The sequence below is a fragment of the Mixophyes fleayi genome, chromosome 6 (genome assembly GCF_038048845.1).
Source record: "Mixophyes fleayi isolate aMixFle1 chromosome 6, aMixFle1.hap1, whole genome shotgun sequence".
Classification (NCBI taxonomy): Eukaryota; Metazoa; Chordata; class Amphibia; order Anura; family Limnodynastidae; genus Mixophyes; species Mixophyes fleayi.
In genome coordinates, this window is record NC_134407.1 from 152,576,199 (window position 1) to 152,598,745 (window position 22,547).

Sequence of the window (22,547 nt, forward strand, 5' to 3'; positions counted from 1 at the left end):
ACAATAGTTGAAGAGCAGCAGGTTGCCTACTTTTGCTGTCAATTGTTGCAATAATAATGATAAATGTTCTGTGTAGTGCCATGGTCTGTGGGACAACAAAGAAGTCTGTCTACCAGAGTCCAAAAAGAAGAAGAAGACTAGGCGGCAGAAGAAACGAGGGAGTAAGGGAGAGGATGACACACAGTCTGGGCTTGTACCATGGAATCTATTTAAACATCAGAACCCTTCAAAGAACGTATTTAGAAAAAGGAGAGCTTCACAAAAGCCAGTGACTGAAGGTACTAGATGTCAAAACAGTGCACTATGTGTTGCCCTCGTTAGGGGTAAAATTTAGTGGGTTTATTTCTATTAAAAAATATTTGTTCTTATAACAATATGCTTTGGATTGTTTTTCTTGTAGAATGAAAAACAAATACACCTGTAACTGTGAGAGATGTTTTTCAAAACATATCTACCACTTTTTTTGATGTTCCCATAAGAATCTGGTGATGATGATAAATTTATTTTGGTAGAAAAAGCTGTATGGAAATTAACACTCAGATTAATAAAAACAAAAAAGGTGAGAAAATAGGTTGTTTGCACAAAATGCCCATTTTTATACACCAATCCCTCCTTTGTAAAAAATAAATGTAGGGGCAGAGGAGCGGTGGTCCCCTCTTCACCTAGAAAGATCTATGGTGGGGGCCTGTCTCTTGCTTTTTCTGTACCAGTGAATTTGGTCTTCTCAGGAAGACAAAAAATGATGTTGGTATAAAGATAATGGTGCTTTTCTTTATGCGTCGAGCTCAAGGTTAATAAAAGTAGAGTTTGTTATAGTTAAAACTAAAAGAAAAGGATGTTGGTGGGGTGTGGAGGGGCCGGGTCGGGGTAGGAGAGGTAGGAATTTGGGTGTGGGTGGAAGAGAGGAGTGGTGTACATGGATAATGGTGTTAAGAGTAAGGCGTGGGTGTGTGTGGTAGCAGATAGGGGGATTCAGATAAAGGTTTATAATAGTTTGTATTGAAAGGGTGGTAGCGGAGAGGTACAGTGGTGTTGGGATAGATTATGTGGAGGGGGCTAGATGTAGAAATTACAGTTGAATAGCAGGGGAAGAAGTAGATAGAATAAGATTGTGAAAATTGAGATGTACAAAAAGATAATGGTATGTTTAATATAGGATAATATATCACGGATGAAAGTAGAGGAAAAGGTATTAGAAATAATGCAGTTAGTGTACATCAAGGTACATGATAGTGGAGAGAAGTGAGTGTGTAAGTGTAATCAGAGGGATTCCAGTGGATATAGAGGAGAGGTAGAGATAAATGGAGAGGGATCAAGTATGGTGTGAATCTGTATAAACAGGGTCTGAGATTAATTGTCTGAAAATATATAAGCATTAATTTTGGTTTAACAGTTGAAGATGGATTCTAGGTTGTTCAGGATTTTGGACAGTAATGTTTGGTGGGAAAGGGGCAGGGTTGAAAATATGGAGAGGAGGTAAAAATTGAGAGGTGCAAGTGGGTGAAATGGTAGGTGTATAGGATTGACAAATAGGTAGACACAAAAATAACTAAAATTAATGAAAATGAAATAGGAAAAACCACAAGTCAGTTGCAATAAAATAAATAAAATAAATAACAATAAAATTGAGTAAATGATAAACAGTACACGTTTCACCACATGTGGTGTATTCCTCAGTTTTTTGTAGAATGTACTAATAGAAAGCTAGAATGTGATTGGTTGCTATAGAAAACATATCCACTTTTTCAAAACCCACAGTTTAGTAAATATATCCCTCAGTCTTTAAGGCAATGAAGGAGTATAACACAGTCTCTGAGGCAATGCAGCAATATAACACAGAGTTTGAGGTAATGCTGCTGCAGATTTTCACAGTCTGAGACAATGCAGGAATATAACACAGAGTCCAATGATCACTCCAAATCCTCGCAGAGTAACCAAATGATAATTACCATAATAGGGATACTGTGTATAGCTATATGAATAGCGTGCAGATGCAAAGTTAGATAACAGCAGCAGCCAGACAAGTGAAAGCAGAGCCAGGAACCAGCACAGAATAACATGCAAAGCCAGGTATCAGGAACTAGGAGACAAACAAGACAGACAGGAAGTACTGATGAAAGGTCAGAAGCACACAGAACAAAGATTCAGGAACAGGGAGGCTAGCATGTAATGCTAACACTGGCAATGAGTGCAGGACAGGTGAGAGCTATAAAGTGCAGCTCTCCAATCAGCACTCATAGGGAGACACACCTGAACTGCATACCAGGTCTGAGTAAGAAGCAGAATGCACAGCAGATGAAAACCTAATAAAAGACTCTATTGTCATTGGGAGTGATAGTCCCAAAGAAGCAATAAGGTTTGGGTTATTACATAAAGCACCTTCTCTCTCTCGTCTCCTGGCCTATTTACACTTCACAGCAGAACGTTTGAATTGCACGGCTAGGTGATAAATTCAGTCAAAGATAATCAAAAGTCCAGTCTTGTCCCAGCCCAGTGCATGGTTTTTCTGGGTCTCCTCTTCAACACCAGTTGTCAATTATTTTTTTTACAGGAAGAGAAGATTCTGGCCATTCAGAAACAGGTGAAAGTACTGATGTCTCTCAGAAAGGCCTAAATCCTCCATTGCATGAAAGTGATGGGGAGAATGGTGTATTACTGGTGCAGTTTACTCACTTCCACTCTCTGACTTTCCAGAGCAAGTTTCTAGCCAGGTGATCAAAGTCCAACCCTCATTTCGCAACACAATTTTTCAGACTGTCACCATGGACTCACAGTCTCTGCTGTGTTGGCTGAAGAGGCAAAATTTTAGCAAGGGCCGTACCTACTCCATCTGTGACTGGACCATCATGATCATGGATGCCAGCCTGCATGGATGGGGAGCAGTAATGCTAGACCTCTGTCTACAGAGACTGTGGCTGTGGTTTACATAACCTACCAAGGGGGAGATTAAGAGTCCTCTGATGATGAAGGAATCCACCAAGATAATGTATGGCGGATGTTACATCCAGGGATATACAATTGGTAGGCTGACCTCATTTGATCCCACGGAATGGTCCCTCCATCCGGGGGCTGAACCACAAAATTGCTTGATACCTAGCAAGAACCAAGGATATGAAGGCATTCCTAGTGGATGCCATGACAGTCCCATGGAAATATCAAATAGTTTATCTTTCAGCCAAATTCCCATGCTTCCTCAGGTAATAAAGAAGGCCAATAAAGAGGGTATCCCATTATTTCTCATAGCACTAATTTGGCTGAGAAGATTACGGTACACTGACATTCAAAATAGTAGAATCACTGTGGAAGTTGCCTCTAAGATACGATTTTCTAACCTGAGGCCCATTTTACCATCAATACTTAAATGAAGTTGCATTGAAGGCACAGCTGTTTAGGTCTATGATCAGGCTATCTAAGAAGGTCATTCAGACCATGATTAAGGCCAGGGAACCAGGCATGATCATGGAAAACCTACATTGACAGCTGTTAGAGAAAAGGCGTTTACACATTGTCCTTTAACAGTGGGTTGTACTTGGTCTCTCTCAAAGCCCAAGTGTCAGCCCTATCTATCCTCTTCCAGAGAACACTGGCCACTATTCCCGAGGTGCAGACGATTCTTCATTGATTTCTTCATATCAAACCACCCTATGTACTACCAGTAGTTGTGTACGACTTAAAGTTGGTCCTTTAGGCGCCACAGAATCCGCCATTAGAGCCTCTTAATTCTGTTGAATATATATTATAAGTCTCATTTGGAGACTTAGGAATGATACCCAACGATATGATTTACATCAAGTGGAACACATTAAGAATGTTTGCTCTTTCTGCCACCATGTGAGTGCAATTACAAGGGGTGCTTGTTTCATGTGGTTTCTTGGAACCTGGAATAATCACTCTTGGTCATTTCTGCATTGGGTGTTTTATTGATCAGCTGAAAATTATTGCAGTATGGTGTTTTCCTTTCTTTACATATATCCCACAAAATAATGATTGGAGGAAGATGGTCTAACTAATCCTCTTAGGACTCTATATCCTTTTTTGTAACAGCAAATTGCATATACATTATTCAGGGGCATTATTTGCATATTTATTTATCCCAATTATATCTATCTTTAGCCACGAATCAAACCTTGTTTTTTATTTTATGTGTATCAGGTTGGGTCGCACCTGTGGTTGTTTGAGCTAGACTGCATCCTTGTGCTTAAGAAGTTTTTCTCTGTTTTTAATGAGATTGTCATCCTTGTGTACAATATATAGTCTCCTTGTTCTTTATGTCACACACAAAAGAGGGTACATCAAAGCTATATTCCGTCAGGATTATAACAGGGAACTGCATTTCTGCTACCAGGTAGGTGACTGCCTCCTAGGCAGCACAGCATGGAGCCTTCGGTTGAACAGATGTGTCAGACTCAGGCAGCACATTAGTCCTCCATCCCCCTTCCCAAGTTTTGCATGTTCAATGTCTTTGTCTTGGCTTTGCTAGTTAAAAAACTGTGGCCTTATAGTAGAAGGGGCATAGGGGAAGGAGTAGAGAACAGGTTTTAGTGTGGAATTAGTGCCATACTCCCAGCACAGTGCCCTCTATACCCATGGTTAAGCAGTGTCCCCCAAATAGATTCAGATAAATAAATTTTATAGTGAGTATAAAAATCTCTATTACTGCTCTCTGATAGCATTAAATATTATTTTGAACCCTGTAATGGGCCCTACCTACAACATCATTCCGATGCTGCCTAGGAGTAGATAGGGGCCTAAAGTGGAAAACACCTTTAGTTGCTTTGCTCTTAATCCAATGAGCATTTGAAATTTTAGATATGTTGTGCTTCATCCAATGTGTGGTTATTTCCACACAAATACATAAATATGTTTCTGGCTGAGAGATGTGTGAGATACCCAATCCATACTACAGTGTCAGCTCCATATACAATTTATCTCCCTGTGTCTCCGTCATCAGAAACTGCGTTGTAAGCTTGACTAGGCAGGGACGTTGTGCACGACAGCTGTGTATAGTGCTATGTAGATATTGTATAAGCTAGATAAAAAAAACCACTATCAGTGCTGTGCTGTACTGATTTTGAGATCATCAATCCCTACAGTCATCTCGCCTCTCTGTTCACTCAGCAAGCAATTGTGCATTAGGAATATGTGAATCGCTTGGTGTGGTAACATCAGTGATAGAAAATCAAGAAGAGCATTACATGCAGCAAGTATACAGTCGTGTATTGTGACCACTCCACATGGATGGCACTTGTAAAATGAAATGTGAATGGGTCCTTTGGAAATTTGATGAATAACTACATAGCCATGTAAGTCCCAAGTATTTATTAAACTCATGAGTGACAAACACACTTCCAACTGTTTTTTGTTTTTATTTATTGCCTGCTAGGTAACCCCCAAAAGAAAGACGCCAAGAGGAAGTGGAATTGTTTCAGACGTGACCCCAAAAAAAAACGGCAAACGATGAAGGAGAGACTAAAGCAGCAGTGGATCAAAGCGAAGAAACTGGCGGTGAAAATGTAACATTACATACTTGTGTACATAGGGACAACCCAGCCATGTACCCAGATCTCTTTGCAGTTCTTAAACCATCTAAAAAGATTTCTCTAGTTTTCTTGGCTTGTAAACAGGCGCTATGAACCATTATCTGCCTCTCTTCTTTTGTTTTTACAGTGCTCTGCAGATCTACCTGCCAATCAGACAGTTCTTCTATGATATCATACATCCTGAGTATAGCCCCGTCTGTGATGTTTATGCTATTATGTTTCTGGTCGACGTCATCAATTTTATTATTGTCATCTTTGGATATTGGGCATTTGGGGTAAGAATGTATTACCCAGGGTCAGGGGATTTGTTCACTATTTCCATGTTTCTGATCAAATGTTTTTATAAAATTAATTACTAAAGTCTCTCTATACATGGATCTAGACACTGAAAACAGGCAATTGTTCTTTACAGAAACATTCAGCTGCAGCAGATATCACTGAGTCACTGTCGGAGGACCAGGTACCTGAGGCCTTTTTAGTTATGCTTCTCCTGCAGTTCGGCACCATGATTGTTGACAGAGCCATCTATTTGCGAAAGACGATGTTCGGAAAGTGTGTTTTCCAGGTTGTTCTCGTGTTTGGAATTCATTTTTGGATGTTTTTTATCTTACCCGGAGTTACTGAAAGGTACAGTACTCAGTTTTGCATAATAATGCATAAAAACTCCATACTTCATGCTTAGAAAAAAACATTTTTAAAAAAGGTGAAAATTTTCCAGTCTGATCATATTTTTGCATTCCTGTTTACTATTGGTATGCTTCTGGACAACCAGTGGTTACCTAGGCAGAAAATTCTGGTGCCAACATCACTTGGGTTTCCTGCATGAGAAAGGTGATTTGGGTCCAGTTAATTCTGATAATCTCTCCAACCTTAGTTTGGTTGTCTATAACATCCAAACCTATGGTGTTGCATTTTGCGTTGTAAATTTACTTTTTACATAATTATTTTATTATTGTCAAAAGCAAAGACTAATCCTCAGAAAAGTACATATATTTGGTATCCATGTAAATGTTAGAAGTTGCAGAATAATATAAGTTGTAAATGTTCCATAGGTTAAACTAATTTTGAGAACAAGGGTAGTATCATGAAAACAGATTTTGGTTTTCATTTTTTCCTATTATTCCTCATCTATTACCCAAATTAAGAACACATCTACTTATCTCTGTACCAAGGGAAATAGAGCTTATGTATTGCAAATATAAAGCAAATGGTATGTCCAGTAATTTGCATAATATTAAATAGTGCCCTGTAAAATGCCCATTAGTAATGCACAGCAGTAGTTCAGCATTATATCCAGTAATTTGCATAGCATTATTAATATCAATCCTTATGTAGCATATACTTGTTTATCACTTACTTTTGGCCAGCTCCTGGGGACTAGTGTTTCATAACACAGAGATAACTGCAGCATTCAATCTTCCCAATATCAGGGAGTTTGTTGGGGATTCTGGGTGCTGTGGTTTCATAAGCCAGTGGCTCTGATGAGAGCTTGTATCACAAATTTCCTTTATCCTGTCTGTTAATTAAACAAACTAATTATACTTTATGTATAATTGTTTGTATTTCTTGAGAAACTTAATCAAATAGATGGTGGACTGCGCTGTGATAGTTGTTGTGGGTCCGTTGATTAAAAGAGGTTTTGAGAAATGAGAAAATGGAAAAAGCCACTGATAAAAGCATGAAGATGGCATGAGGAATTTCAATTGTATGTCAGGGAAGGACGGAAAGGTCTGTAGAAGCAGCAAATCATCTAATGCCATCTGTCAGTCAGGCCCTGAAAGGCTGTATATCTTCCCAGGGAGAAATAAGATGTGAGGACACCGGGGTTGGAACAGAAGCTCACTAGATATCCAGTCATCTAGGTTCACAGGTCACACAGGTAAGGAGACAGGAAAGAGATAATAATCCCTTTTATTTGTAGCACCCCTTTCCCTAGCACACCGAAAGGGGTGGTGAAATGTTCTCTCTCGGTTCAGTGCCTCCACCTGAGTTTTTTGCACAGTATGGTGGGATGTGGACTGTGACTGAATCCATCAGGGGTAGACTTGGGAAGCCCCTTGTACCCGACCACACTAACCCTCTAAATGACAATATACTGCACACTGTGGTTGCAAACAATCAACTGGGTGTTTATTTTGGGGACAATAAATGATAAAAGGGACAGCAGGTAAGATATTAATCAAAAACAACAGTAAAGTAATAACTAAACGGCAAGATGTCCGCCACACATACATTCACTGGCACCCCAAACTCAACACAACACACCCACACACAGTATGAAAATATAAATCAACAATAATTACGATCCTGAGAATATTAAATAGTTTTGAGGTTAACTAATTAACATTGGTGCACTTGATGAAACGTTGATAACTTTCATTATATCTCTGACAGGTAACACAGTCTCTGATATTTGTGCAGCATTAATAGTGTCACAGTGGGCAGCACGGTGGCTTAGTGGTTAGCACATCATGAGTTCGATTCCCGACCATTGCCTTATCTGTGTGGAGTTTGTATGTTCTCCCCGTGTTTGCGGGGGTTTCCTCCAGTTTCCTCCCACACTCCAAAAACATACTGGTGGGCTCCAATGGGAGAGGGACTGATGTGAGTTCTCTGTACAGCGCTGCGGAATTAATGGCACTATATAAATAGCTGCTGATGATGACAGTGTTTGGTGTTTTTTTTTACTTATTTCTCTCCTATGAAGATGAGGGTCTTAGCCACTGTTGGGTCGTGGACTAACTGTAAGCCAGTTCTTGCTAGCTCCCTCTCCACACATAGGCTTGCTTTGCTGTGTAATCTCCCTCAGGCTGCTTAGGCGACTTGATAGTGGATTTTCTGCAGTTATCTAGCTACAAGACCTCTCTGTGCACTTTGTATAGCTTGGATATCCCTCTCTTCCTCCATACACTCAGTCGTTTTGGCAGACTCTGATTTCTACGCACACTTCACTCCTTCTCTTGTTACTGTGACATATGTCACACTCCCAGCATCTCTTCCTGTCAGCTTTCTGCTTCCTGCCTTTCTATCTTCTCCTCACAGACTCTCTGATATGGCTGTCCGCTGCTTCACCCTGTGTTTTCAAAGCCACCTCAGCACTTGGCTGTTTAGTATAAGCCAGCCTGGTTACATATTAAAGACAGTGCACAAACTTAGTAAAACAAACAGTGCTCCCCAAGGAGAAACATGTTTCCCCACCAAAATTGTCAAACAATCACCAGTGCAAGTAAATTCCCCAACAAAGTCCCCAGCGGGTTACCTACCCAACACAGAGTCCTAGAAGGCACAAAGTCCCGGCAATAACAGTTCACAGAAGATAGTCCAAGTGGACCAGGGGTTCTGGTCTGTAGATACGTCCATGTACAATGAGGATCCCGGCCACTTGGCCAACTTTCCACCAGCTTGGTGGGACCCTGGGTATTAGTCTCCCTACCGATGCAGGCTCTCTAATTCCCCAGAATCTACGAGTGTCTCCCGATGGACTGGTGACAGAATTAGTCCAAAAGGTACACTACCCACTCTGTCTGAAGAAGCTCCTGCTATAGCAATACTTTCTGGTCCTGAGAGAATACGGTTAATCTCAATCAGTTCAAGTCCTTGCTCTCTCAAGATCCTCCAACAACCCCTCTCCCTCCCTGGGCATCCCATTTTGTCCCTTCTCAAAAGACACCTGATCCTGGCCCCCTCCTTGGGTTAACCCCTCTTGCTCATTGTTCCCTTGTGATTGGTGGTGTGAAGAGTTTGGGTAGTAACAGGGATGGAGGTAGAGCATGACATCAATGTTATCCCACCTGCTGTGTCTGTGTCATCCAGTCTAGGTTGAAGAGTTACTGGAACACTAGTTAGCAAACAGGTAGAGTCTACCTCCTGTTTTTAACCCCTTCCACTCTTTTTTTATGTCACAGGGTTCACAGCTGTTTCATACTTCCTTGAGCTGCCTCCCCCCTTGCTCTGGACACCACAGCAATAATCTTAACACCGGGTGGGATTTAATGACAGAGTGGGCTGCGGTTGTTTAATTGGCCCACTGATGACAGACTGGCTGGCACGATATTCCTAATGTAAGGCCCAGGTCTGTCACATAAGGTATTATTCCTTAATGGTAGAATAGGGGTTGAATTAGAAGCTAAATAAAATGATGTATTGGAGCAGTGAGAACGCCACATTGGGGATATATTTGGCCATTGGAGGCTGCCACTCTTAGTAACAGTCTGGTTAGTAACAGTTCCAATAGGAGCCAGAAGAACTCTGAAAAAAACAACCAAACTTACAATGTCTGTATTTTTTTTATTTTGTGATGATCCGGTGCCGTGCTAATGGCAACTTTTAATTGCAGTGTCCATAGGCAAAACTGTCCGGAAGGAAATAGACAGATGATCAACCTCGTTCCACTTTAAAATTAGTAAAGGACTAGACTGTATTCCATTCTAATCCAAAAACGTATCTATGCATTAGGGAGGAGAGGGGATAACTGACTTGAAAACATTGATGGCCATGTTTGGTGATTTAGATGCCTATGTATGTAAGTTAGTGCGGCTGCAATTTGAAATTAAAAATTAGTTCTAACAGTTTTTGTAGTAAGGTGGATATCTATGTTCAGCACCTTAATGTTTGCATTGACATTATATCCTGATAAGAAGCTATATTGGTTTTGTGAAACAAGTTAGGTAGTGAGGTCATGGAGAGTGTAAGTAAGATGTCATTTTGTTGTTTGATGTGGCCCAAGTGAATGCCCACAGTGTCTGGAGTACATCTGACTTTCATTGTAAGGGGTTCAAAAATAAGGAATGAGAGGGGTCAACCTTGTACTGTGCCAATGGCTGTAGTAAAAGAAGAGGGTGAATAAACATTAGTTGTGACTGTTGACGATGGGTTATAATAAAGTTCATTTCCTTTTAAAAATGTCTCCTGCAAAGCCCATATGAGAAAGTGAATATATACGGTAAAAGGCCTTTTTTGCGTCAAAGGAAAATTAAGCTCTCTAACATTAACTGAGAACAGTTTTAAAGTCATACTGTACCTAGGATGAGGGAATTCTATGAAGTAGTTCTTAGATCTACGAGAGGCACTTGTGGGTGTCCCCCTTGATTGGAGGTGTAGATGTGTAAATCTGATGAAGATAATTATGAAATTAGTGTAAAAGGATGTAAGGGTTATAGATCCCAAAAGATCAAAAACCTTTGGAGGGAAGAATCTAGTTGAGGTTCAACACTATGATGGTTGAATCAAACAAAGATGAAGAGTAGGTGCGTGTTTGGCATTGCCACATTGAGTGATAGGTTAGAACAAAGTGTCCATCTGCACCTAGAGTGGGGAGGGAGTAGATATATAACATACTAATATCATTCAGGACTAAGCAGTATTTAGTTACCAATAATTGTGTTACAAGTACTAGAGTAAAAATCTTGAATTCATACTCAAAATACACACAAATGCAGCTCTTAATGTAAAAGTATTTGGTACCGTGATGCATAGTATGTATAGTTCACATAAATACCAGATATCCAGTCATGTAATTACAAAATAGTCTAAGTAATGGAATGTAGTATTTGTGGTGTGCAGATGTTACTATTGTGACATAGAGAGGCTCCAGTAGTTGAGTAATTGAATCTGAAAGATTCAGACTGGGAGATCAGCTCATGGTCTGCAAATGGATTGCATCTCCTGCAGAGTAAATGGTAGGCTACGTCAACGAGGTGGGTTGGTGCTTGGAGGGCAAATGTTGTAGATGGGTCTCCTAAACGCCATCTCTCTTCCGATTATCAAGGGGCCACATGTGTCCCCTGGGCCGGCAGAAGGTTGGAGGACCAGCAGAGATAGAAATCAAAGAGGAGTAACAGGCAATCAGGTGAAACGAGAGAGCAAAAGAAAAATAGTAACTGCGCTCTTATTTGGTAAAAAAAAAACAGCAATAGTCGTCCTTTTACAATTGACTGTCAATATTTATTCAAGTACAATAAAAAGTATAAAATATAATAAAAAAAGCAATTAATAACCAAGATGTTCAATACACTTTCAAAATCCCGTAGCTTAAAGTGGCCTGTAAAATTGGATAAAGCAGAAGAAGAGCAATCTCAAATGAGTAGTCCTCCTTCTATATATAAAGAATAATGTGTTCACTAGTATTAGCCGCAGTAGGCAATGGTGAGGCAGCGTGTTGAGTCTCAAATATCAGTGGCTGTGTATGCCGTTACTCATGCATATAAAAGCATTCAGTGGATATCACATAGTCCAATGGCTTCTCAGTATTTAGAGGTTAGTACATTGTATATGGCTAGACAGATGATAGAAGCAATTCCAATCACATAAGCCCTGATTTGGGTATAAATGCAGCTGACGGTACCTTATTTAGTGGCAGATCAGTGCAGTGGATATCATATGGTCCAATAGCTCCTCAATATTTGGAATACAGTATGTTGTATACAGCTATACAGATGATAGAAGCAATTCCAATCACATAAACCCTGATAAAGTATAAATACAGCTGACAGTACCTTATTTGGTGGCAGTTTGATTGCACCTTCAGGGACAGGTATATAGCCCGTGTCTATAGGACTTAGTGGACTCGGCACACAGTTCGCTTAAGACTGCGACCACTCTATTGCAGCTGCGTGATGCTGATATTGAGAGGCAAAAGGAATTATGTTCCAGAGAATTCAACTGTTCAAAATAACCAGGTGTTGTCGGGACGAAGGCCACTGGGTGCTGGACTGCCAATAAACTCTCTAATGTCAAGAGTGGTGTGTCCAATAGATTATAAGAACAAGCTCAAAATCATTAACACGTTTCAGTGCTCTATGCACTTTCATCAGAAGGGTTTAAAATAACTGGATGGGATCCCTGTTCTATTTAAGCTAGTAGCAGGCCAATCACATGTTAAGTGTATAATTAAACACAGAAGTGTTCACAAACACATCAAGCCCTGAGTTAAGAAATAAGGAAGGAATTCGACATTCCAATATAACTAAACATATATTCCATTAAAGTATCGAGGGATCTCTTTATCTAAATATCTGAATTATATTTGCAATTAACTTAAAAAAAAAACCTAAAAAAAAAATATACTCCAACAACTTCAGACTTGACAGTTTTCTGCTCATATAATAAAATATAGTGATGTTCAAGAGAGCTACCCAAATTGCTATAAATGGCTTAATGTATGAGTCCAATAATTAAATATAAATATTTTATTTATATACATTGTTTTCAGTATAGGTTGTATTGATAGATAAATATATTAAGGTTTCTATATCCTTTAATCATAATGACCATTCATACAACAAATTTGCCTCATGGAAACTGGGCTTCAAATAGCTCAAATGACAGAGCTCCAGACCAGCAGCCCAGAGTTCAAACCCCGAATGAGTCAGACAATTTTACTTGAAAAAATACTTTCTACTTGACCTATATTTTAATTCTAAATAATAAGACATTTGTGCAGATTGCCTTTACATTAAATAAGTTTGATAAGCATCTTTATATATATATATCAATCTCAAGGGGAAAAAAAACACAAATTCAGCTGAAGTTCAAATCTGTATGTTCATTTGAATTGAGAGAGCAGCCTCCTTGAACACACCAGGTGTTGACTTACGGAGCAAAAGCTCTTTACAAATTTGAAGTAGATGTTACTGCTTTGGGGCTGGGTGACCAATCAAGCTCTCCTAGTTGGGCTAGAAGCTCTGCCTACAACTAAAAGTAGTTTTTGGGGATAAGGCTTCCAATCGCTGGCGAAGAGCCTTTGAGTCTCAGGCCATGGTGGACCAAAAAAGGTGGGAAGAGATTGTGGGTCCATTCTAAGCTCCGCAAGTGTTGGTATGATGTGTATTGCTGGATCCACTATAAAAAGAGCAGACGCACATATTCTGCAGCTCGATCCAGATGTACAACTGACCGCCTGATCAACCCGATCACTTCAGCTTGGCCAATCACAGATTGCTGTGTGTGTGTTCAGTTTAATTTTATTTATCCAATTGACAAGATGAAAAAGCAGGAGAAAACTATTAGTATTGCTAGATTTGCTGCTTTAATTCTAGGTACCCCTAAAATATTTGATTAAACTACCGAAATGACTTCATGTAGACCCGTATAGGGCTAGATATTTATTTTTTTGTTATGCTGCTTTAGTTATCACATTGTCATTCTCCACCATTTTTGTTTTTTGCAGGAGATTTAACACAAACCATGTGGCCCAGCTGTGGTACTTTGTGAAATGTGTGTACTTTGGTCTGTCTGCTTACCAGATCAAGTGCGGCTATCCTAACAGAGTACTGGGGAACTTCTTAACAAAGAGTTACAACTGCATCAACCTCTTCCTATTCCAGGGGTGAGGAAAAATGTTTCATTGAGTGGTACAAAGTAGCGGGTGCCAGCTCTGGCTGCTTAGCAGGGAACTCTGATCTGTGGATATCATACCTGCTGTTAAGATTCATTACTCATACTTCAATTATTAGGAGTGTATATGTATCCCTATGAGCAAAATCCTCAGGCTTGGATTTGAATGTAGTGTCTTTGAAGGAAGAGTATTCTTCTGTTTTATATTCTTATATTCGTTCTTCAAGTTTTTCTTCAGCTACAAAAAAGTTTTTCCTCCATTGGTTGCCTGACAAAGTCTGACTAGTTATGAATTGTGTACGATGGTAGCAGGTAGTGCAGAAGAGGTGACATATAGTCCCAATAGTGTCTTGGTTATTTATATTTATCAGCCAAGCTAGCTGGTCCTTTATCAAGCTTATTCATTCAAGAGTTATTTGAGCAGAGTTAGCTACTGTGATCTGAGACCAATGTCCCTTCTAAACTGAGCAAACTAGAAATTAAAATTTAAAAAATTAAATAATGATAAAACATGTTTGGTTCATTTCTGTATTTGATCATCATTGAATGTATAACATTTATACACTAAGGGCCTATTTCATTAAGGAAAGGAAAGTAAAAAAAAAAAAGAGTAACTTTGCACCTTGGCAAAACCTTGTTGCATTGGAGGGGGAGGTAAATTTAAAATGTGGTGGCAGATTTATAGTTGGGATAGGGCATGTCCTAAATCAACTTTAAATTTCAGTGTAAAAATAAAACTTTTTAAGTAGTTGTGTACTACATGAAAAAATAGCCATCATTTAATTTATGTGCAAAATAATAAACTAATATGCACCCTTGTATTGTAACATGGTATGTGCAGAAGCAAACTTACTCATTTTGTGGCCTTATTTTCATTAATGAATCAGGCTCTAATTATTTTGTAAGACAATGCTGTAATAATAGAAACAAGGTTAAAAATACTAAACAATGGTTTAAAATTTTAACAAACTCTTTCATACTACAGTTTCCAGGTCACTCAGCTTAGCGAGAACACTGTTGACTTGAGAATAGTGACTGTTTTCTCTAAGCTGAGTGATTTGGATATTATAGTGTTAAATAAAAGATACATGGTACATAGTTGCATAGTGCAGCATATTCTCAGTGCTGCACTTCAGGTTGCAGTTCTCATTAAATTAAGCTTTTCTCTGTTCTTTTCAGGGTGGTCAACATAGGTGAAGCATTGTATTTAACCATGAGGAAAATATATTCAGTGTTTCTTTAACAGCCATTTGATACATAAAATATACTGCAGTGCATTTTTTAAAATATTACGTTTCTCCATCCCATAGTTTCCGCATGGTCCCTTTCCTGACTGAAATGAGGGCTGTCATGGATTGGATATGGACAGACACCACTCTCAGCCTGTCTAGCTGGATATGTGTGGAGGATATCTATGCTAATATCTTCATTATGAAGTGCTGGCGGGAGTCTGAGAAGGTATAATTTCTAACTGCCTAGGTTAAAAACTCCTGACTTATCTGAAACATGCTGTAATGACATGACAAGAACAAAAGAAATATGTATTATTTATTAACAGTTGTTAATAAAAAGTTTTTTTTTCTTCTGCATTAGAGAAACACAGAGGGTGGGTAAGTCTCTACCCTCTAGGGGGCAGGACACAGAGAAAATAACGTCACTACATCCACAGCTCCTTTCCACGTGTTCAGTGCCTTTGTAAGGAAGTGACCATTGGGATTTCTGCTCTTAGTTAATAATGTAATTTACATTTTATCTTTTTCATTGTATACTGAAAGGACATCCTCAACTGTTCCTAGTGATTAGTGAGGGGATTTGTCTATTTCACTTCTGCCTGGCTTCTCTATCACTGGATTCCTTCATCCCAAGCTCTGTCCACAGCCATGTGAAGCATTGGCTCCCAGTGTGAGTAAGAGCGAGACTACCCTTGCTATGGCAGCTTTTGCTAAAGTGATTCCGTTACTGGGTACCATGCGCAGGCAATGCTAAACAACAGCAATGCATCCCCTAGCGTCAGGTGAAATAGAAATGTTCAGCGAGCTCAGTGCTATTAGTTAGAGTTGAAGTTGCTGGAGAACACAGTAATGCGTTGTACTGGAGTTGTGAATGGTTCTGCACTTCTCGGAATATGATGGCTCCTGTCTGCTTGTACATCAGGTGCAGGAATTTCCATGGGTTGATTGTCAGTTACAAAAGGAGGGTCATTATCCACTCACACTGTTCTCCAGAATGTGCCATTAAGCTATATTGGTCTCTTAAATTCCTGAACTTTATCATATCTTTACTATCTCTGTGGCCACTAACCAGTCTAGCGCAGACATACCTAAAGTAGTCAGGGATCCACATGTTTTGAAAAAATCCCCACCTGTCACTTGTGTGATCCCTGACAAGTAGTCTGAACAAGTCAGTAGAGAATCATTCCTTTATGGATAAGGAGGGTGAACTTCAGGGAAATGAAAGACTTAGAAGCCGATGTGGAACTCTTCTGATTCAAAAAGAGTGACTGAAACCATTTAATGTCCATAGCGTCTATTATCAAAAAGATACTGATACTGAATTTTAAAGACATGGGAGATTTAGAAAACAGTGTGAAAACAGGCCTCTTCCCATTTGTATCCTAAATTATCCCTTTGTGAAATCATGGACAGAGTCACATAAGCATTTTAACCTGTCCATTCCTTGGTTTCTTGTTTATAGCTGCTCTGCAGAATAGTACTTCTACCTAGCTGTGAGCATCTCTGTGGAGTAGTTGAAGAAACCTTTCTATGCTAGTAAATATTCTAATTTAAAATCCTCAGAAACTCTCACATCCTCTAGTGTACCAATTAATTTGGAGTGGGAAATTGTGGGAACCTGTCCTCTTCTCTATCTTGTGTCCTTTTTAGTGTCTGTACCATGGACCATAAACATCAAAAACTGGGATCATCAGAAACTTTTCTGAAATGCTCAGAGTTCTTTACAGTTTTTTGCCAGTGATCAGGAAGGATGAATCCCTGGACCTTAAGGCCTAAACATGTTTCTAAAGCAGGAGTAATTCAAGATATCAGGTCAGGTTGGTAATCTTATCAATTAGGGTGGGACCATTTCAGACATCCTTGGATACCAGCATTTCCCCATCACAGAAGGTGAGCAAAGCTCCTTAAGATCCTCTTCTTCCAAGGAGAACATGACCATTTTCAGTACCTCCCCCATGGTTTTATTAGCTTTGGGGGTCTTTGCCAAGTTTATGGTTTTTATGGATGGATTATGGTGCATTTCTCATTTCTTCTTTCAGATATGTTATACAACTTCCGGTGATTATCTAGTTTATGTAACAGCATAGCCAAATCATAAACCAAACCAAGTTATTTGTAGTTTGTAATATTTTTGGGTTTAAGTTTCAATATTGTTCAAAAGAAGGTGTTTTTTCTGTGGAGGAAATGTTCCATGCCATTCAGGGCTAGTGTCTTTACTTCTTTAGGGCCCATGCACAATGATTCATGAGGATAGTGAAGACTGTTGTCTCTAGCATGGGGGTGGTCCCATATGCTTAATTCCATATGTATCCTTTACAAAATGCTTTTCTGTGAACTTGGAACAAATCTCTCCTTTAGCTTTCACCGTTCATTCCACTCTCCCAGGACGATTACCTCTCTGTGGTGTGGATACCGACTTCTCACCTGGTACAGGTTTCTCGTGTTCTCAGATTGGCAAAATGTCCCTCTGCATAGGGTTGTGTTGGCGGAATCTGTTCTGCTTATTAAATACTGTAATCTAGCACTGAGTGCATGTATTCCTCTTCTCTATAGCTCCATAGTTCGGGTTCTGTGCTAGTACTACATATAATGGCATATATGAAACATCAGAGTGGCCACATGCCAGAAACTAAGGTATATCTTCAAGGATGTGTCACATTTCACCTCCCTTTTGTGAAAATGTTCATGGAACCTTAATATTTGCTGGGGGCTCCATTTGAATTCTTTTCTGCTCCTTTTTATTTTGTTAATATCAGTTACTTTCTGGTGATTGTGATAGTGAAATGGGTCTCTAGCCTTCCATGAGGACAAAGTTGAACTTTTGACACTTCCTTCTTTTCAGCCCAAGGCTGTCTCTGGGACCCACAAAAACAATTTTGCAGTCCATATTGTACTAGTTCCATGTAGCATTTTAGATGATGACTGAGCTGCTGTCTTATGACTCACTTTACTCGTGCTGTTAGGCCCTCTGGGGCTTTTCCTCAAGGAGCTTTGAAAAGCAAGTTCATAAGTCTGGGTATCTGTTGAGGTTACATTTAGCATAATAAGTGGCTTTTGGATATATCACAATCTGTGTACCTTTGAACTGAAATATAAAAAGAAGTTTATTTTCCTTTTCATTAAATCCTTCTTCTGAAATTTATAGTGTGGCACAGTGCTTCCTACAGGAATACTGTTACCTGTATTTTTCTGCAGCTGATCTGCAGTTCCGTGCTTGGCCAATGGTAAACTAGGAGCTGTGGATAAAGGGGTGTTAGAGGGGTGAGAAGGTCCTGTTGTGGCTCAGTGCCCTGCATCTTTTAGCATGGAGTTTTATCCATCTCCTGTGTGCTCCTATAAGCATATGAAAAAAGGAATTCACAGTAGATAAAAACATTATTTCTTAATGTAATACACATTTATTTTAGCTTCTTCTACTGCAAAATCAGTAGAGCTATTTATTGAAACTGCAGGGTTAGGAAACCTGTGGCTTGATATCTGCTTGAATCTGTTTTTCAGCATGGCATGCCAGCCTTTTGTGGACTTTTAGTTCCTCAACAGCTGGAGAGCCATATGTTCCCTAAAATATTTTCTGTAGTGCATGCTGGGACTTGTAGTTCTAAAACAACTGAGGACAAGAAGTCGCCTACCTCTGCTGTAATTACAGGATTGCTTTTGTTTAAAATTTGCAGAAATACCCGGAACCTTCAGGACAGAAAAAGAAGAAGATAGTCAAGTATGGAATGGGCGGAGTGATAATTTTTGCCCTTATTTGCATTGTCTGGTTCCCCCTCCTTTTTATGTCATTGGTGAAGTCTGTGGCTGGGGTGACCAATCAGCCCTTGGATGTCTCCATTCAGATCAGCATTAGCGGCTATGAGGTAACAAAGTTTCAAAAAGGCACCAGGTATCATACTTCGAAGCATTAGTTCTTCTTTCCATAGGACTTCCATCTTTACTGTTCTTTTTTTTAATGGACAACACCACATAAGGTACTGTTGTAGTTGTAGGTTGAGCTCACCAGCTCTGCTGTGTCTGGTACCAAACTCAGCGCCCCCCGAGCTCACTCCATTTAACAGTGGGGATCTCCATAAAAATGGAGCGGATAACAAAAGTAGGGGTTGTCCAAATGTGAATAACCTGTTTAAAATCTGTAGCACAGTACAGTATATTCATAATGTTAAGCATAATTGCCTGCTTTCATACCTCCTGTATTGGGAATGCGGATGGGCATTATGAAAGATGTGTGCACAACTTGACAACAGTACACGCATCATCAAGTGTGTGGGGTAAATCGTATGATGATGCTCAATGTTCACTGAAGTGGGTGATGCATGACACAGCTTGCGTCATAATGGCACTATCCTGCCCACCTTGTAGGCAGGAAAGTGCAATTGCGGGAGGACTACCTGCTCTATTGGGAGATCAGGAGGTCTCCCAATAATTCTAGAGTCTCTCAGACAGTCTGGAAGTGTAGGCAAATGTGAGGTTAGGAGGAAATGAACTTTGACATACTTGTATATTGGTTCCCACTTTTTCATATTGTTAAACACCAGATGATAAACCTGCTAATTATTTAAATTTTTTGGTAATGAAGCTGCTAAAATATTACAATTGCAATTTAAAAAGCAACCTTATAATTTTCTTGAACGTTTTTTACATTTATTCATAAATCCAATCAAACTACAGTCCCCCTATCACCCCTGATTTTGGTAATACACCCACCTTAATATAGTGATACACACAAGAAAACACACTGATTAACAATTTGTGCACTGCAAGTCTGAATATTGCCTGTCATCAAATATTATTTGAGAAAGTATTTTACCCATGCAGGTATTAAGTGAACATGCAAATACTTGGACAGCTTGTAAACATGCTTAGAGTATTCTGGACATCAGTGGAGATGGTAATGTTCAGTATACAGTGCTGTGAATCATCATACTGCTGTAACGTTATACTGACCGCTCTTATGTGTCATTTCTCATTCATTGGCAGTAGAGCAGTCTTATAACACCACCATCGGAAGAATAAACAACCACACATCATCCTTTAATTAAGGGCTCATTTTATATAATGATTTGTAAAATGTTTTCCATGTGCTACAATCAGGGTGCTCTCACTGGATAGCGCTTAAGTGACTTTGCTAATGATGCTGGGCTGCCCTTAAGGTGTGTGCTGATACTACAAGAACATTGCGTACAAGAGGAAACATTTGTTTCTTTATTTGTTCATTTTTCTCTTTCAGCCGCTGTTCACTATGAGTGCTCAGCAACAGAATCTCATCCCCTATTCCCAGGCAGCATATGATGAATTGACGTATAGATACGCCTTACATCCTGTGAGTATATGGACATATGAAAAGAGTGGAGTGTACATGGAACAGGGAGCAAAATAAGACATTTGACTCATTCTGCAGTAATATTACTGATTAAGTGCCCAGCTTTTACCCAGTGATCCTTCTGGTTCTATTGGAAGCTGCAGAGCCAATTGACTTCTTCTTCACAATGTGTGATATTTGGGAATTGACTGCATTTGGGAATATTTTCTGCTGTGTTAGACGCAAAATGTATGCATTAAAGCCTTGTAGAAGGTCAGCATCTTGGTCTCATTGCATATCTTGTATTTCTCCTATTCTCTCCCCAGTCGGCCATGCAGTTCATTGCTAATTACATGCCAGAGGACATTGTTACTGCCAAGATAAAGAGTAATGCCAGCCTCCTATGGACCATAAGCCCAGCAAGCCGTGAGGCGATGATAGAGGAATTGTCCAAATCCTCTCAAATATACTTTGACATTCACTGGAGCATTCTCAGGTACAGCTGGGTCACAGCATGTAGGAAGATACCTAATGTACAGCATTTAGCACAGACTAAAAGAAACAATGAGGCCTTTTCATGAAGTCATTAGGTCAATACAGACAATTGGTTAAGAGTAAGACAGGTCTTGACAATTATTTTGGAATCTAGGAGTCAGCCAAATAAATTAGGAATCAGATTGAAGTACAATCATTTTTATAAAGCTGATATACATACACAACTATTACTGACATGCATATGCATCCGTCATCATTATCAATTGTGTCTTACACCTGTCCTGTAGCTGGTGCGAGTGATATGGCTGAAAACCACAGATGTGCATGCACTTGACCTTGGGAAGCCCTTACTGTACATTACTAATGTGCGTATGCCCCTCCCTTCCCCTGTTCCACCCTTCAAATTGTAGGCAGTCGGAAGTGTAATTTGCGTTCACAAATTAATTACGTGCACTTGCATTCACTGGTATAAAAAGTCAGTTTCTGAGCATGCGCAGAGCAATTTTACCCAAGATACGGCACACAAAAGGACTTATGGTCCTGGATAAACCAGGCCCCTAGTGTCTGGGAATTGTCGCAGTCTGATTTGAGAGGTTAAAGCTTATATCAGTCATATCAACAAACCTACGAAGGAGCTTTCATACTGTAGGATTTTGCAAAAACTGTATGCCAAAGCAGTAGGAATTTGCAAAAGCACTGACAAAACAGGCAGTTCTGGATAATTTTTCATTGCAGCTGTTTCAGGAATACAATAGCTATAGTGGATATTAACAAATGTATTGCCACACTTTTCTCATAATGCTGCATCGGTAACCCATCAAGATATGCAAGAGAAATCCGATTGAAATAAAGTGGATTTTAGGCATGTTCATAAATTTGAACTACAGAGGATGATCTGTCTGTGTGTGCAGTCATCTACTAACCAAGGTAACAGGCCCTCATGTGACCCATTTGCTCATTCATGTGGCCAAATTCAAAACAGGTTCTGCTGCTGGGGCTTTTCAAGCAAACACACACGCAATATATTTTACAAATTGTAAATTAGAGATGATATTAGAGGTCACTAACAGATAATTGTTCTAAAATGGGCAGTAAAAAGCATATATTACTAAATAATAAACCACAAACACAATATTTCTAGGTGCTTCTGAATCTTAGATTTATCTATATTCTTAAATGTTACGAGTCTGCTCCTTACAGGAGGGGAGTCTCCCACCCCTCAGTAAAAGACCACACTAAACCAAACAAAATAAATGCCAAGTAACAAAGGTAAAATTAGCTAAAATTAAATATAATTATATCTGATGAATATGGCAGAAAAACAAGGCTCCTAGTTTAATATAAAAAAAAAGTAATTTATTTGAAACCATTTACAGTATATGTTATAAAAACCTAAACCAAAGTTGTATAAACATGAGGGCTAAAACTGCATTATTAGTGGAAGTATAGCAAATGAATCATTTGCATTAATACAGAAATCACGCTCTGAGATCAGGAATAACTTAGCATCATATCATAGGAATACTCCTACATACATAATCAACTAAATACTATTGCTGCTCAGAGAGATAGTCCAAACATATAGAAATGAGTAAGACCAATAGTTTAATTTGCTGCTTGCAATCCACAGCTGGATGTACACAGCAT

General features: G+C 39.3%; 1 protein-coding gene across 1 annotated transcript in view; it reads left to right on the top strand.

Moving 5' to 3' along the window:
- LOC142095363 (piezo-type mechanosensitive ion channel component 2-like) overlaps window positions 1-22,547 on the top strand; it is a gene marked incomplete at its 5' end in the record, with an annotated part of 107,657 nt that overhangs the window by 66,946 nt on the left and 18,164 nt on the right. The window contains 9 exons of the mRNA XM_075178314.1: window positions 77-278; window positions 5,384-5,513; window positions 5,668-5,815; window positions 5,953-6,167; window positions 13,708-13,866; window positions 15,185-15,332; window positions 18,778-18,966; window positions 20,334-20,426; window positions 20,732-20,901. Of these exons, the coding sequence (XP_075034415.1) occupies window positions 77-278; window positions 5,384-5,513; window positions 5,668-5,815; window positions 5,953-6,167; window positions 13,708-13,866; window positions 15,185-15,332; window positions 18,778-18,966; window positions 20,334-20,426; window positions 20,732-20,901 (1,454 nt within the window). The remainder of the gene's footprint in view (window positions 1-76; window positions 279-5,383; window positions 5,514-5,667; window positions 5,816-5,952; window positions 6,168-13,707; window positions 13,867-15,184; window positions 15,333-18,777; window positions 18,967-20,333; window positions 20,427-20,731; window positions 20,902-22,547) is intronic.